General features: G+C 37.4%; 1 protein-coding gene across 1 annotated transcript; it reads left to right on the top strand.

Annotated features, from left to right (window-relative positions):
• The first annotated feature begins 845 nt into the window (after nt 1-845).
• Nucleotides 846-11241, top strand: eif3eb (eukaryotic translation initiation factor 3, subunit E, b). Its single transcript, XM_088328544.1, has 13 exons — nt 846-972; nt 1733-1850; nt 1944-2061; nt 2938-2980; nt 3462-3566; nt 3644-3769; nt 3848-3972; nt 5110-5236; nt 5304-5405; nt 6891-7000; nt 7069-7171; nt 10173-10307; nt 11038-11241. The coding sequence occupies exons 1-13, from the start codon at nt 883-885 to the stop codon at nt 11074-11076; spliced, it is 1341 nt and encodes a 446-aa protein (XP_088184670.1). The 5' UTR covers nt 846-882; the 3' UTR covers nt 11077-11241.
• Nucleotides 11242-12054: the final 813 nt, after the last annotated feature.

The raw sequence follows: 12054 nt of genomic DNA, 5'->3' as shown, positions 1-12054 counted from the left end.
GCTATCTAGCATGACCTTAGAACTGTGCCGTGGATGCACTAACCATTTAGCTGCCGTGCCGCCCCCAGACTTCTTGTCAAGTCAAGTCATGTTTATTTGTGACGCCGTTAATCACACGGAGTCTCAAAGGGCTGCACCGACCACAGATTATTGCAAAATACGGACTGTTATTACACCATCCCCTGATCTGAAACATACATGAGGGCAAAGAAAAACTCACCAACCTCAGCATGGGGAAAATAAAGAAAGCTTGAGAAAGGACCGCCTTCCAGGATGACCAGGCTGCAATGGATGTTACATGAACAAACAACAAGAATAAAAATAAAATATAAAATGATTAAAATATATATTTTTAAGTATTTTATCAAAATGATTATTATTTCAATCTTGGGAACTTTGTCAATTTCCTTCATTTCAAGTTCTCATGTATGTCATACCTGTCAACTTATACATTTTCAATGTTTTATCACAATTTTTACATGATTTTATTTTCATAAAATACACTTCTACGTATAAAAAAAATCCTAAATTTAATGCAAGTGGGAAAATGAATAAGAAAGATCCTAAAATATTTTTGGGTGGTTTATTTCTTAAATAAAGTAAATTCCTTTGCACAAAGTATGTCTAAATAGTCTTTCTTGCAGTAGGTAAATAAGTGTTGCAGTTGTGTTTGTAATGTTCATTATCGCTTGATAGGGGGGATTGCAATCATTCATAATAGGAGCAATCGGCTGTGGTTTTCTTATTTTGCGAATGTGACGTCACGGGATTGTGGTTTCTATCTTGCGTTGTCAATAAAGTTTATTACATACGTATGACGTCAAAATTTCTATGTTTTTGTCTAGTGGTGTCGATAAAGTTTCCCTTTTCAAAGCAGCCAGGATGGCGGAGTACGATCTCACCACCAAGATAGCACATTTTCTCGACCGGCACTTGGTTTTTCCGCTTTTGGAATTCCTTTCCGGAAAAGGGGTACGTTGGGTTTTATTTTGGAAAACATTTTTGTTAGTTACAGATTTTTATTTTTAAGGTATAGTGTTGAAACTGTGGAAAAACGACGTAAATACGTCGTAGCCGAGATAGCTTTAGCTTTCAGACACGTTGGCTAGCAAGCGACTTTTGGTTTGGAGGTACAAAAATCGTGAGTCTATCCGATCATTTTGTCATTTTATTGTCTTTCTTTAAATAGAAATAAATAAAGCACGATTTTCAATGCTTTTGAACCTGTCCACGATTGCATCCTACCGTTAAGCATTGTTAGCGTAGTCAGTTTTGAGTGTACGAGAGCATTGAGCATGCATCTGCTTTCAAAGTTTAGCTAATTAGAATTTGTTGTCCCTAAACCAATTCCTGACGGATCTTCTGAAAGATAACGTTAATTTACACGTGCTAAATGATTTGCACGTGACAATAGAAGTATCAAAATATTACACGTTAATGGATTCTGTTACGTATTCATTTCGCATCTTTCTGATTTTTAATTATGACTTATGTTCTCTCAAAATATCGCAATACTGCTACGTAAGTAGCTGGAAGATTACGCGCAATTTTTGGGTCAAAATGAATTGATTTTCATAATTTAGAAGTGCCAGCAATTATACAATAATAGAGAACTAGTAATTTGGCAACTGAGCATCTCTTTTATGTGTTGTTCTGTCTTTACTGGTGTCAAAACCTCGTATAAATACAATTGTAAATATGGTTTGTAACAAAGAAATAATTTAATTTCAAGATCTACAATGAAAAAGAGCTTCTCCAAAGCAAGCTGGATCTCGCCATCGACACCAACATGGTGGACTTCTACACGGATGTGTACAAGAGCCTTTATCCCGACAAGGAGACTCCACTTTGTAAGACACAAATCTGTATCCAAATGAGCAATTCGCTCGATAATGCTTGATTTCTAGATCACAACATATTTAAAAAAATCATACCCTTTGCAGCTTTAACAGAGAAGAGACACACTGTAATGGCTCAACTAATGCAGCTGCAGTCGGAGACCGTGCCCATCGTCAGGAAGTTTGAGGACCCTGAGATCACGAGGCAGATGCAATCGACCAGGTGCTTTTAAGATTTAAAAATCAAACCGAACGTTAAAAAGAGAGTAGGCCCTCAGGATACAAGATTTATCAAGTCTGAAGTGGGGATCGCAAAGGGATATGGACGAATAGCGGGGAATGGAAATCAATACCCCGTATAAAAACGTTAAAATGAAAAAAATGTACATAGTAAGTACTAATGTGTAAAGTGTGTACACATGGTTAAATAACATGAAACATGCAAAGGAAAATTAACATTTATATTTGGTGAGATTTGAGCTGGTCAAGGAGAGTAGCAAGTGGATGCAAAAGGGGAGGAGACAGCGGCTTTAAAATGAAACTGATTTCAAACCTTCAACATACTAGAATTGTTATGCCTTTGGAATATTTCTTTAATTCGCCTCCTTACTTTCAATAGTAGTCCTGATCGTATATTGGTTACGGCCTGGCAATTTAACGAGGCTAGCGTTTCCTGTGCTTCCTTCATACTTCTTGGTAGTTGCAAGCTTTGGTTTAATGGTCTTTGTGTTTTTGCCTTTTTTCTTTAGCATCACCGTAAACTTTTAAACCATAGCTGATGAATTCAGTACAAAAATAATTATTGACTGGCCGACTCACCAAGTCTACACCGAGCATACGTAATTCTGAAATGAATAATGGGAGGTTGTTCAGCCATTAGGATGTCAACATTTTCATGTCATGGTCCAAACCAGCATTTCATATGACGTTGACCTATAGCAGATAGGCATCTTGGAGATGTAACCTCGTTATACTGTAATTTCTTTTTGTAACCCTATAATTTTGTAACGCCGTACCGCGGGGATCTACTGTATTGTTGCAAACAATCAAACAGAATCGTAATGTAAAAATTTGTTGTTTAAACTCATTTTGTCCACAGGGATGGGAGGATGCTCTTTGATTATCTTTCAGAGAAACATAACGTAAGTATTTAACTTGATTTTAATGTGTACGGTGGGAATTCACCCGTTGAATATGTACAGTCGTTTCACGACCAAAAGGCGCAAATAAAAGTCCGAATTTCTTCAAACTGTGCGGCGCGCCCTGTGTCGTACGTAAAGCGGCGGACGTAGACCAGCTCGGTTGCCTTAGGGTAGATGCTTCCGCCGTAGCGTATTTAGCAATTTGGAAGTTATTGTCTTGGTGCTTAAATACCTAAATAAACTACAACAAAACTCAGTTTTGTGTCGGTTGCATTTTTAAATATACAACCTTGTCTGTGTTGTTGTAACGCGGCAGCAACGGAGGGCACCCGCGCCATATTGTGCGGTTCACCCTGTGGATGTGTTAAATACAGAATAAGAACCAGCTACAGATACTGCGCTTTTTTTTACTACGGTGTGCCCATGGTCGTGAAAATACGGCAATAATATTGTGCTTGATTATTTTCTGTAATTCCAAAAGTTCCGTCAAGAGTACCTGGACACCCTGTACAAACATGCCCAGTTCCAGTACGAGTGTGGTAACTACAATTCCGCAGCTGAGTATCTGTACTTCTTCCGTGTCCTGGTACATGCCTATTTTAATCACCAAAAATGGCCCAAAATTGTGTTTGTTCACATTTAATTTTGTCGTTTGTCTTTCAGGTCCCATCCACAGACAGGAACGCTCTGAGCTCCTTGTGGGGCAAACTGGCCTCGGAGATCCTAATGCAAAACTGGGAGACCTCCATGGAGGACCTGACACGACTGAGGGAGACGATTGACAACAATGTGAGGGAGAGTAATATTTATTTTAGTTTTTTTGAGTTCTTATTTTTAAGATGCATCTTGTGTCTGTTCCTCATGTAGACCGTGAGCTCTCCTCTCCAGTCGCTCCAGCAAAGAACGTGGCTCATCCACTGGTCCCTTTTTGTGTTTTTTAACCACCCGAAAGGCCGAGACAGTATCATCGAGCTCTTCCTTTACCAACCTCAGTGAGTGGATAGAAGTTTTCAATTTGACAACGAATTGTCCTGGTCTTGTTTTGTTAATATTAATAACAAAATGGCCAATGAACAGGCGTCTGTAGACTTTTTATGCTTGTAAAATCAGTCATTTTTCAACAATCAGGGGAAAAGGATCTTATGGTGACACATTTCTAAATGAGTTCTGTAAGCACATTCCTGAATACCAGTGTGGATGTGAAAGACATCAAGCAGACTCCTAACGTATAGAATATAATTGATTTTCTCAGGCAAAGGTTGAGTGGCTTGACCAAGATTTCCCCCAAGGATGATAAGGCTATTGTCACTAGGACAGTGGTCTGTTTAACTGTAGGACCTTATGCTCAATGTTTAAAGGGACACTATCTAATATTTGACCAATAGATTTCACTGTATTGCTTTTTGCAATCGACAACAAGTGCTACAAAGCTCAAGGAACAATACAACCTATGGAGACTCAAAGTGACCAAAATGCACCATTTTTCATCTTATTTTTTATGTATTTCCTGAGATTTGGGGTTTTTGGGGACGTGTAGAAGCATAATGGCCGACAATCGTGTCAGCTCCCTCTCGGTGAGGCCCCTGTTTTATCAAATACATATAAATCACTCAACCTATTATTAAGAAATGCATGTTTAAATGGTACTTAATGTATTTTTGCTTATTATTCAAATCACTATTGTTTTTTAAAACTAATAACATTTTTTAACCACTAGTAGGTGCTAAATAATACATTCCTTTTTTACACAATTCACTTTAAAGTTGCAGTGCGTAAACATCGATCACAAGAGGATGCTGTCTTTTGGAAAGTTCCTTCTCAAAAAGCACTATCAGTATGTAATTATGTTTGCCTAACAGAATAGAAAAAATCAAAGCTTTTCCTGCTATTGTTTAATTTACTAATAGGTGTGGGTGTTAAATGCATTTGTGAATTCCTACACCCATTTCCTTTAGTTTGTTTATGCCCAGAACATTCTGTAATTAAAACCCTGCAAAAGAACTGCTCATTTTTTTTCCCAGGCTTTTATTATGAGAATGTATCTGTTACCGTAACACTTTGAAGAAGACTATTTACTACATAATTCAGAATTCTAATTGAACCTCATGATTGTTTGGAACCCACTCCAGATACCTGAATGCCATCCAAACCATGTGCCCACACATTCTTCGCTACTTGACAACTGCTGTCATCACCAACAAGGATGTGCGCAAGCGTCGACAAGTTCTCAAAGACTTGGTCAAGGTTATCCAGCAGGTAAAACCCTCTCTCTTACCTATAAAACATCTCGCACGGGGATTCATTATCAGGTTTGCTTCTCCAGGAGTCGTACACTTACAAGGACCCCATCACAGAGTTTGTGGAATGCCTCTACGTCAATTTTGACTTTGACAGCGCACAGAAGAAGCTGAGGGAGTGCGAGTCGGTGAGAAAAAAAAATCTGGCTTTTTTTTACTCCGCTTGAAGGCAAGCAGCTCCACTGAATCCAATCAGTAAATCCTTTTGACATTTTTTAAGCGGAACGGCTGTCAGCTTTGGGTCCGGCAGCAGTTTTCAGGCTCCGCTTTGGGACCACTTTGTACCTTGCCAGATTTTCTTTTTGAGTATTTGCGGCGATGGAGTGCTTCATTTGTCCTGTCACACTAGGCGACTCGTGTGCGTCTTTTGGGATTTAATTTGTGGGTACGCAAGTCCTTTTGGGAGTTTTGATTATTTGTGCCATCAAATTTCTTTCCGCGTGTAAACAGCACAGTGAAGTTTTACCAGAAAAAAAAAAACCCTAACAAGAAGTGAAGTTTTGATGCAAAAATTGGATAAATGTTACTGTTAATGTTAAAAATGATATTCAAGTTCCTGTTTTTTACTTTTGAAAATTTTATTTCAAAATCTTGTTAGAAAGTGTGTTTAATTGTCAGATCATGTTGCTATGTATGAAAATACTTTACCTTGTTTTTAGTTCCTGTCAAATTTTCTTGTTAAGTTGGTAGATAATTTATAGCATTTCATTGTTCTGACAATTTGTTTTTAAAAAAGCTCTTGGTTTTTATTTCTTTCGGAATTATTTAATGTTATTAGTATTTTTTTCTGTCTTGTTTTAATGAACTAAGATAAATAAAGCAAGTCAAGTCATTCAAGCAGAATTATTTTCTTGTGAGTTGCACATTAGCAAAAATGCCATTTTCAACTTTTTTTTTAGACATACGCTTAAATTTGCTTGTTCAGCTATCAGATAATTGGGGTTGTTTCATTAAATTTTCTTAATTGTTTCAGTATATTTCAGAATTTTATTATTGAAATAAGAAAGACATAATGAAGGCAGATTACATTCATTTTTCGGGGTAAAATGATAAAAAATAATTAGAATGAAGAAAACTTTCTGGTCATATGATTTTGTCCGATTGTAAGCATTTATTTCTATTCTACTACAAAACCATGTTAATTTATTTTTTTAAACTTGCATATCTTATAATTTTGCTCATTATAATTTGAACTGTAAGTTTTTTTGCACCTCATTTTAAGCATTTGTTTATATTGTTTTTGCACCGCCCCTATATTTGTTTTCTTATAATTGCTTTAATAAAGAACCATTTGATTTAAAAAAAAACAGAGGGGTAAAAAGAAGGTTACCGCTAACTTATTTTTGTGAATTATTTTGATCTCAGACATAATTTTAATTTTAAATATAGAAAAGTAAAGTTAAATATTTTATGTGGTAACTTAGCTGCAGCAATTATGTCTTTTAGGCTATAAATATGTAAATAACACCAGTGTATTTTTTATTCCTATATTGGCGGCTACTGCCCAAATTATACCTTTTTATTTTATTTTAAAGCCTTTAAGAAAATAATCTGACGGTATTATCAAATGGGAGATTTTCTTTGTTGCTGATTCTAATGTTGTTTTAATCCAGGTCCTCGTCAACGACTTCTTCCTTGTTGCTTGCCTGGAGGACTTCATTGAGAACGCTCGCCTTTTCATCTTCGAGACCTTCTGCCGCATCCATCAGTGCATCAGCATCAAGTATGCAGGAATTGTATTCATTTAAAATAACTGATTTCCCTAACAGGGCATTTTTACCCCCCACACAGCATGCTGGCTGATAAGCTCAACATGAAACCCGAGGAAGCGGAGAGGTGGATCGTCAACCTCATCCGCAACGCTCGACTGGACGCCAAAATCGACTCCAAGCTGGTAAGCCCTGGAAAGCGACTAAATCAGGAATGTCAAATTCCGCTATCGGGGGCGTCGTAACTTCAGTGTGGGTGAGGTGGGGCCACATCAGGTTTTCTGCAAAAAAGATGCAGATAAGAGCATTCCACTGTTTTAAGTATCTTTTTTTCTTTTAAAATATGTTGGAACAGTGCAGTAAGACGATATTAGGAATTGGTACGAAACTAAATCTGAAATAGGTACAATATTTCAGCAACTAAAGAGTTAAGAAATGAAATGATCTGCATTTTATATAGCGCTTTTAAAGTCAATGACTTCCCAAAGCGCTTTACAATGTGCTCCACATTTCCCAATAGCGGCCTTGCAGCCATGTAAGGCGCTAACCTGCTTATTGGGGGTATCGAGCCGGGATTCGAACTGGGATCCCTTGATCCCAAGACGAGCGCTCTACCTCCTGAGCTACTGCCGCCCAGGAAGAAACTACATACAGCACAGTCTCAGAAAATGAGTATATTGTGATAGTCGTTTTTCTTTTTATTGCATTTCAAAAAAACAATGTCATACGTTTTTTGATTCCTTGCATATGTACTGAAATATTGGTAGGGTGCATAGTTTGGCGAGTCCTTTAAGTCTAAAATTAAATATTTTCCCTTAAGTATGTGCTAACAATGTCCAACTGAGTTCAAAGCGTCTTTTTATTCCCACTGCCCCTATGTGCTTTTATCAATAGTGTTCCAGCCACCGAGCACTTCTGGCTTGAGAGTAAATCCTCGCGTATTGCTCAGGGTTTTGCACCAGTCACTGAACTACGTCATGCCACAAATTATTGGAAAGTTTTAACTCTTAGGATTCAAGATATGCTAATCATTTAAAAATATACTCATCACAGAAACATCACAATCTGTCTAAAACGATATACCTGAAAAAAATAAATCTCACCAAAGACGTCTAGCAGCCATCCCGTTCGATGTTAATACGCAAACATGGTCCCCTTACATCCGTGAGTACAGGAAATCAAACCGTGTAAAATATGCATTTACTCCAAAACACGCGATAATGGTGATTTTTTTTTTTTTTTTTTTTTTTCTTCTGCCAAAAAGCATCTATGCCCTGATGGATGTTGATTATTGTTAACGGTCTGTTTAGCCCCACAAAAATGTTTTCTCTAGGCCGTAGAGCAACCTAACTTGTGATTCACATCTGTTTCGGCCAATTGCAGGCTTTGTCTAACCCAGCTTTCGGCTATACGTGCTTGTAAATACTAAAAAGGACCCGCCTCCTTTACTTACAATGAACTTTAGCCAATAGTGACCGATTCAAATGATGATTGGCACATTGGTTAGGAAACAAAACGGCGGTATACATCCCAGCATGCACCGCACACTGCTTCTACGGGGAAATAATCAAGTTGAAGACTCTTACCGTAGTTGCGAGACCTTTTTTTGACTCAATATTGATCTATATATATATATATATATATATATATATATATATATATATAAGGCGCATTGTATTGTAAGCCGCATGGTCAGCTTTTGAAAAAAATCTACGCGATGAGCTGAGTGCAATAGTGTAACCACAAACCACTACGTTTATTTCAAGGATTCATAGTTCCATTTTGTTATTTGATTGACTGAGTGTTTGGCCAACAAAAGTGATCACATTTTGTGGCTTAACAGCACCAGACAATCAGAAGCATGTTTTTAATGGCACCAACCAATAAAGACCAGGCAAAGTTTGCAAGTAAGCTGACAGTCAAACAGCCCTTGCACAAATGGCCACCAAAACAAATGCCACAGCTCATAGCTTTAGTGGCTTGTTATATTGAAAATAAATCATCAGTTAAATCGGACTCGGGAATACTCAAGGAAAAGCTGATCACCAGCTTGTGCTCCCTGGATTTTTATCGCGACCTTGAGATCGACTAAGGTGGTGTTTGAAGGGGAAGCTAACTGCTACACTAACAACTCTTAAGCTACCACTGCTGTTCGTGGCTAGTCACAAACGCCAGCTCCATTACCAATAAAGCGGACGGCTTGGAGCTACTACTTGTAGTTGTATTTTAACCATCACTAAGACATTGCAGAAGACGCGAACTCGACTAGCGTGTAGCTTGCCAGCCGCTCTCAAAATCGATTCCTTACACTGAAAGGAATAGCCCTCCAATTTTGTTGTTCTGTAGTATAATGACAATAAAGACCATTTATTCAACTGCAATTCTGTTTTTATTTGCACATCTGTGGTTGATATTTTGGTACAGCTGTATACTATCTGTCTCTAAGTACATCCTCTCAAGCACAGAAATTGCAATGTAGGTCTGTATGTTTTAGACGAGGGGATGGTGTCATAATAGTCTGTAGTTTGCAATAGTATTTGATCTTAAAAAATGGCAATTAGTTTTTGTTCCAAAATCGTGTGGTCCTTGTATATATCCTACCTTTAATATTTGGGGATGGGATATTAGTTTTCACCTACAATATTGAATCAAAAGACTTATATATATCAGTTGATTTGTAATAAATCCCGACTATATTAGATTTGTTTTCAGTTTTATTACAGAAAAAAACCTAATTGCAATTTTCTCATTTTCTGAAACCGCTTTGTACAGTAAGTTTGTAAAAAAAATTGAATGACTGTATTCATATTCAAAAGCAGAAACTAACCGGAAGTTAATTTCAAGGTGTATCCTTGCTCCTTTAGGCGTAATAGTGATCCTAATCTCCCCTTACCTGCAGCTCCTTGTTCTGCATTTAAATCCCATCAAATATCTTGATAGTAAGTTGCAAAAAAAGAATCGGTTCGTTAATTGTCGATAAGTTTGTCTCTTAAACCTCGAAGTAGCTCGCCAATCATACTGCGAGCTATACGATTCAGAGGTAGTGGCTAAACGAAGACTGTACACAGACATTCAGATGCCGCATTTAAAGCGCACTGCAGACGGAATTTGCATGATACAAGCTGACTTTTTTTTAATGGTCTATTTCAAACTGGTGTAGGCCGTTCTAACTAAGGTTTCGCACAGGGTCACGTGGTGATGGGCAACAACGCCGTGTCGCCGTACCAGCAGGTCATCGAGAAGACCAAGAGCTTGTCCTTCCGGAGCCAAATGCTGGCCATGAACATCGAGAAGAAGGTGGCTCACAGCAACAGGAATGAGGTACACCGGAAAAATACTTGTGTTGTATCTGTATTTTTATACGTATACTGATACCACTGCTATTGTGCATTGTATTTATTGTATTTACTCCCAACAAAACAAAAGATGGTCTTAAAAGATGATGTACTCTGTATGTCAAAACACCTGTCAAATTGGTCACAATAAGCATTTGTGTTTTAAGAAATAAAAAATATGAAAAGGGAACAAAGTAATTAAGTAAATATATGTATGTTTTCTCCTCAGTATTTTAATGTAATTAAAAATAATGTATTTGGATATTATTAACTAGTGTTATATACATATATAATGTATATTAAATTTTAACTTCTATTTTTACGTGATTAAATACATTTAGTATGATTTATGTTTGAAAAAATGTAAAATTATTTTTTTCATAAATCCTAAAAATCATGGTTAAAAATAGAAAACCATAATAAATGGTTTATAAAAAAATTCTAACATTTTTTTTAAATGCAGCAAAAACATTAACATTGTTTTCTTTTAACTGAAGATTTCTGTATTATTACAGAACTCTGCCTTTCTAAATCGTACACTCTTGAATAATTGATTTTATAGTCTTTATTTAATTTAAAAATACTAGAGATGGACAAGTACCCATACTAGTATTGGCTGATTTGTAAGGAATGCAAATTTAAAGGGATTTCCAATTACGATATTATTGTACATAAAGAAAACAAATATGAATTCTTGTCTTTTTCTCTTTCCCCAGACGCCAAACTGGGCTGCTCAGGATTCCGGATTCTACTAAAGCAAGCAGGAGAAGGAAGGAGACATCTTTGAAATTATTCACTTTTTCCTGGATTCCGCAGTTTGCTGCCATGTCAGATATTTCACCTTTATTATTTTCTTTCCAGGTCATGTATTCTTAAAACGGATAATATGTCAAATCAATAATAAAAGGTTTCGCTCCTCATTTTTCCTTTCATTGACTTGTCAATTTCGAATCTCTCCGATTGATGTCGCTGTTGTCTTACTATTTAAGGTCAATGTTTTTTCGCAAGAAAAACAATTATGAATCATTTTATTTTTTTTGTGCTTTAGGTGTCACTGTTTCATTGCTTACCGTCTGCTGTCTTATATTTAACTTTACGTGTGGGTGGGTCTAATCATTGAGAACTGATCAGTAAATGCATTTATTTAGCGATTTTCAAGTCACTGAAGACCTGCCAAAGCGCTTCACACTCACTCACCGATAGCGGTGTCAGCTTATCGGGGGCATTAGGGATCCGGTGTCTTGCCCAAGGACACTTCAGAATATAGCACGGAGGAGCCGGGAATCGAACCTATGAGCTCTTGATCCCAAGATGACTGCTCTACCTCCTGAGCCTCAAACACCCTGAACTGGTTGCCAGCCGGGTCGCAGGGCACAGGGGGACAGACAATTCGCCCGCTCATCCACACCTAGGGACAATTTGGACCCGCCAATTAACCTGACATGCATGTTTTTTGGAATGTGAGGGAAACCGGAGTGCCCTGAGGAACCCAGGCAGGTAGTTGGACTTGAACCCTGATCCTCTGCACCGTTAGGCTGCACACTAATCACCCAGCTGCCGTGCCGGTCCATAAAAATTAACAGAGGAGCCCGAAATCAAATCTTTGACCTCTTTATTCCAAGATGAGCTACTGCCGCCCAGGTGTGAATAGGAAAATAATTGTATTTATAATTTTAGCTTGCTTTAAATTGTTATCTAGCAGTTGGTAAATCATTTTTGTATTCCACTCATTT

Source organism: Urocampus carinirostris, chromosome 2 (assembly GCF_059441175.1).
Source record: "Urocampus carinirostris isolate Australia breed hairy pipefish chromosome 2, RoL_Ucar_1.0, whole genome shotgun sequence".
NCBI classification, from domain to species: domain Eukaryota; kingdom Metazoa; phylum Chordata; class Actinopteri; order Syngnathiformes; family Syngnathidae; genus Urocampus; species Urocampus carinirostris.
The sequence above is the reverse complement of the archived record's forward strand: the minus strand, read 5'-3'. Positions and strand labels throughout refer to the sequence as shown.

Excerpts from the sequence above, each read along its gene's own strand:
- eif3eb (XM_088328544.1), top strand. The coding sequence starts at position 883 with ATGGCGGAGTACGATCTCACCACCAAGATAGCACATTTTCTCGACCGG. Across the intron at positions 1,851-1,943 it reads CGACAAGGAGACTCCACTTT|CTTTAACAGAGAAGAGACAC; the intron begins GTAAGACACAAA and ends TACCCTTTGCAG. Across the intron at positions 2,062-2,937 it reads AGGCAGATGCAATCGACCAG|GGATGGGAGGATGCTCTTTG; the intron begins GTGCTTTTAAGA and ends TTTTGTCCACAG.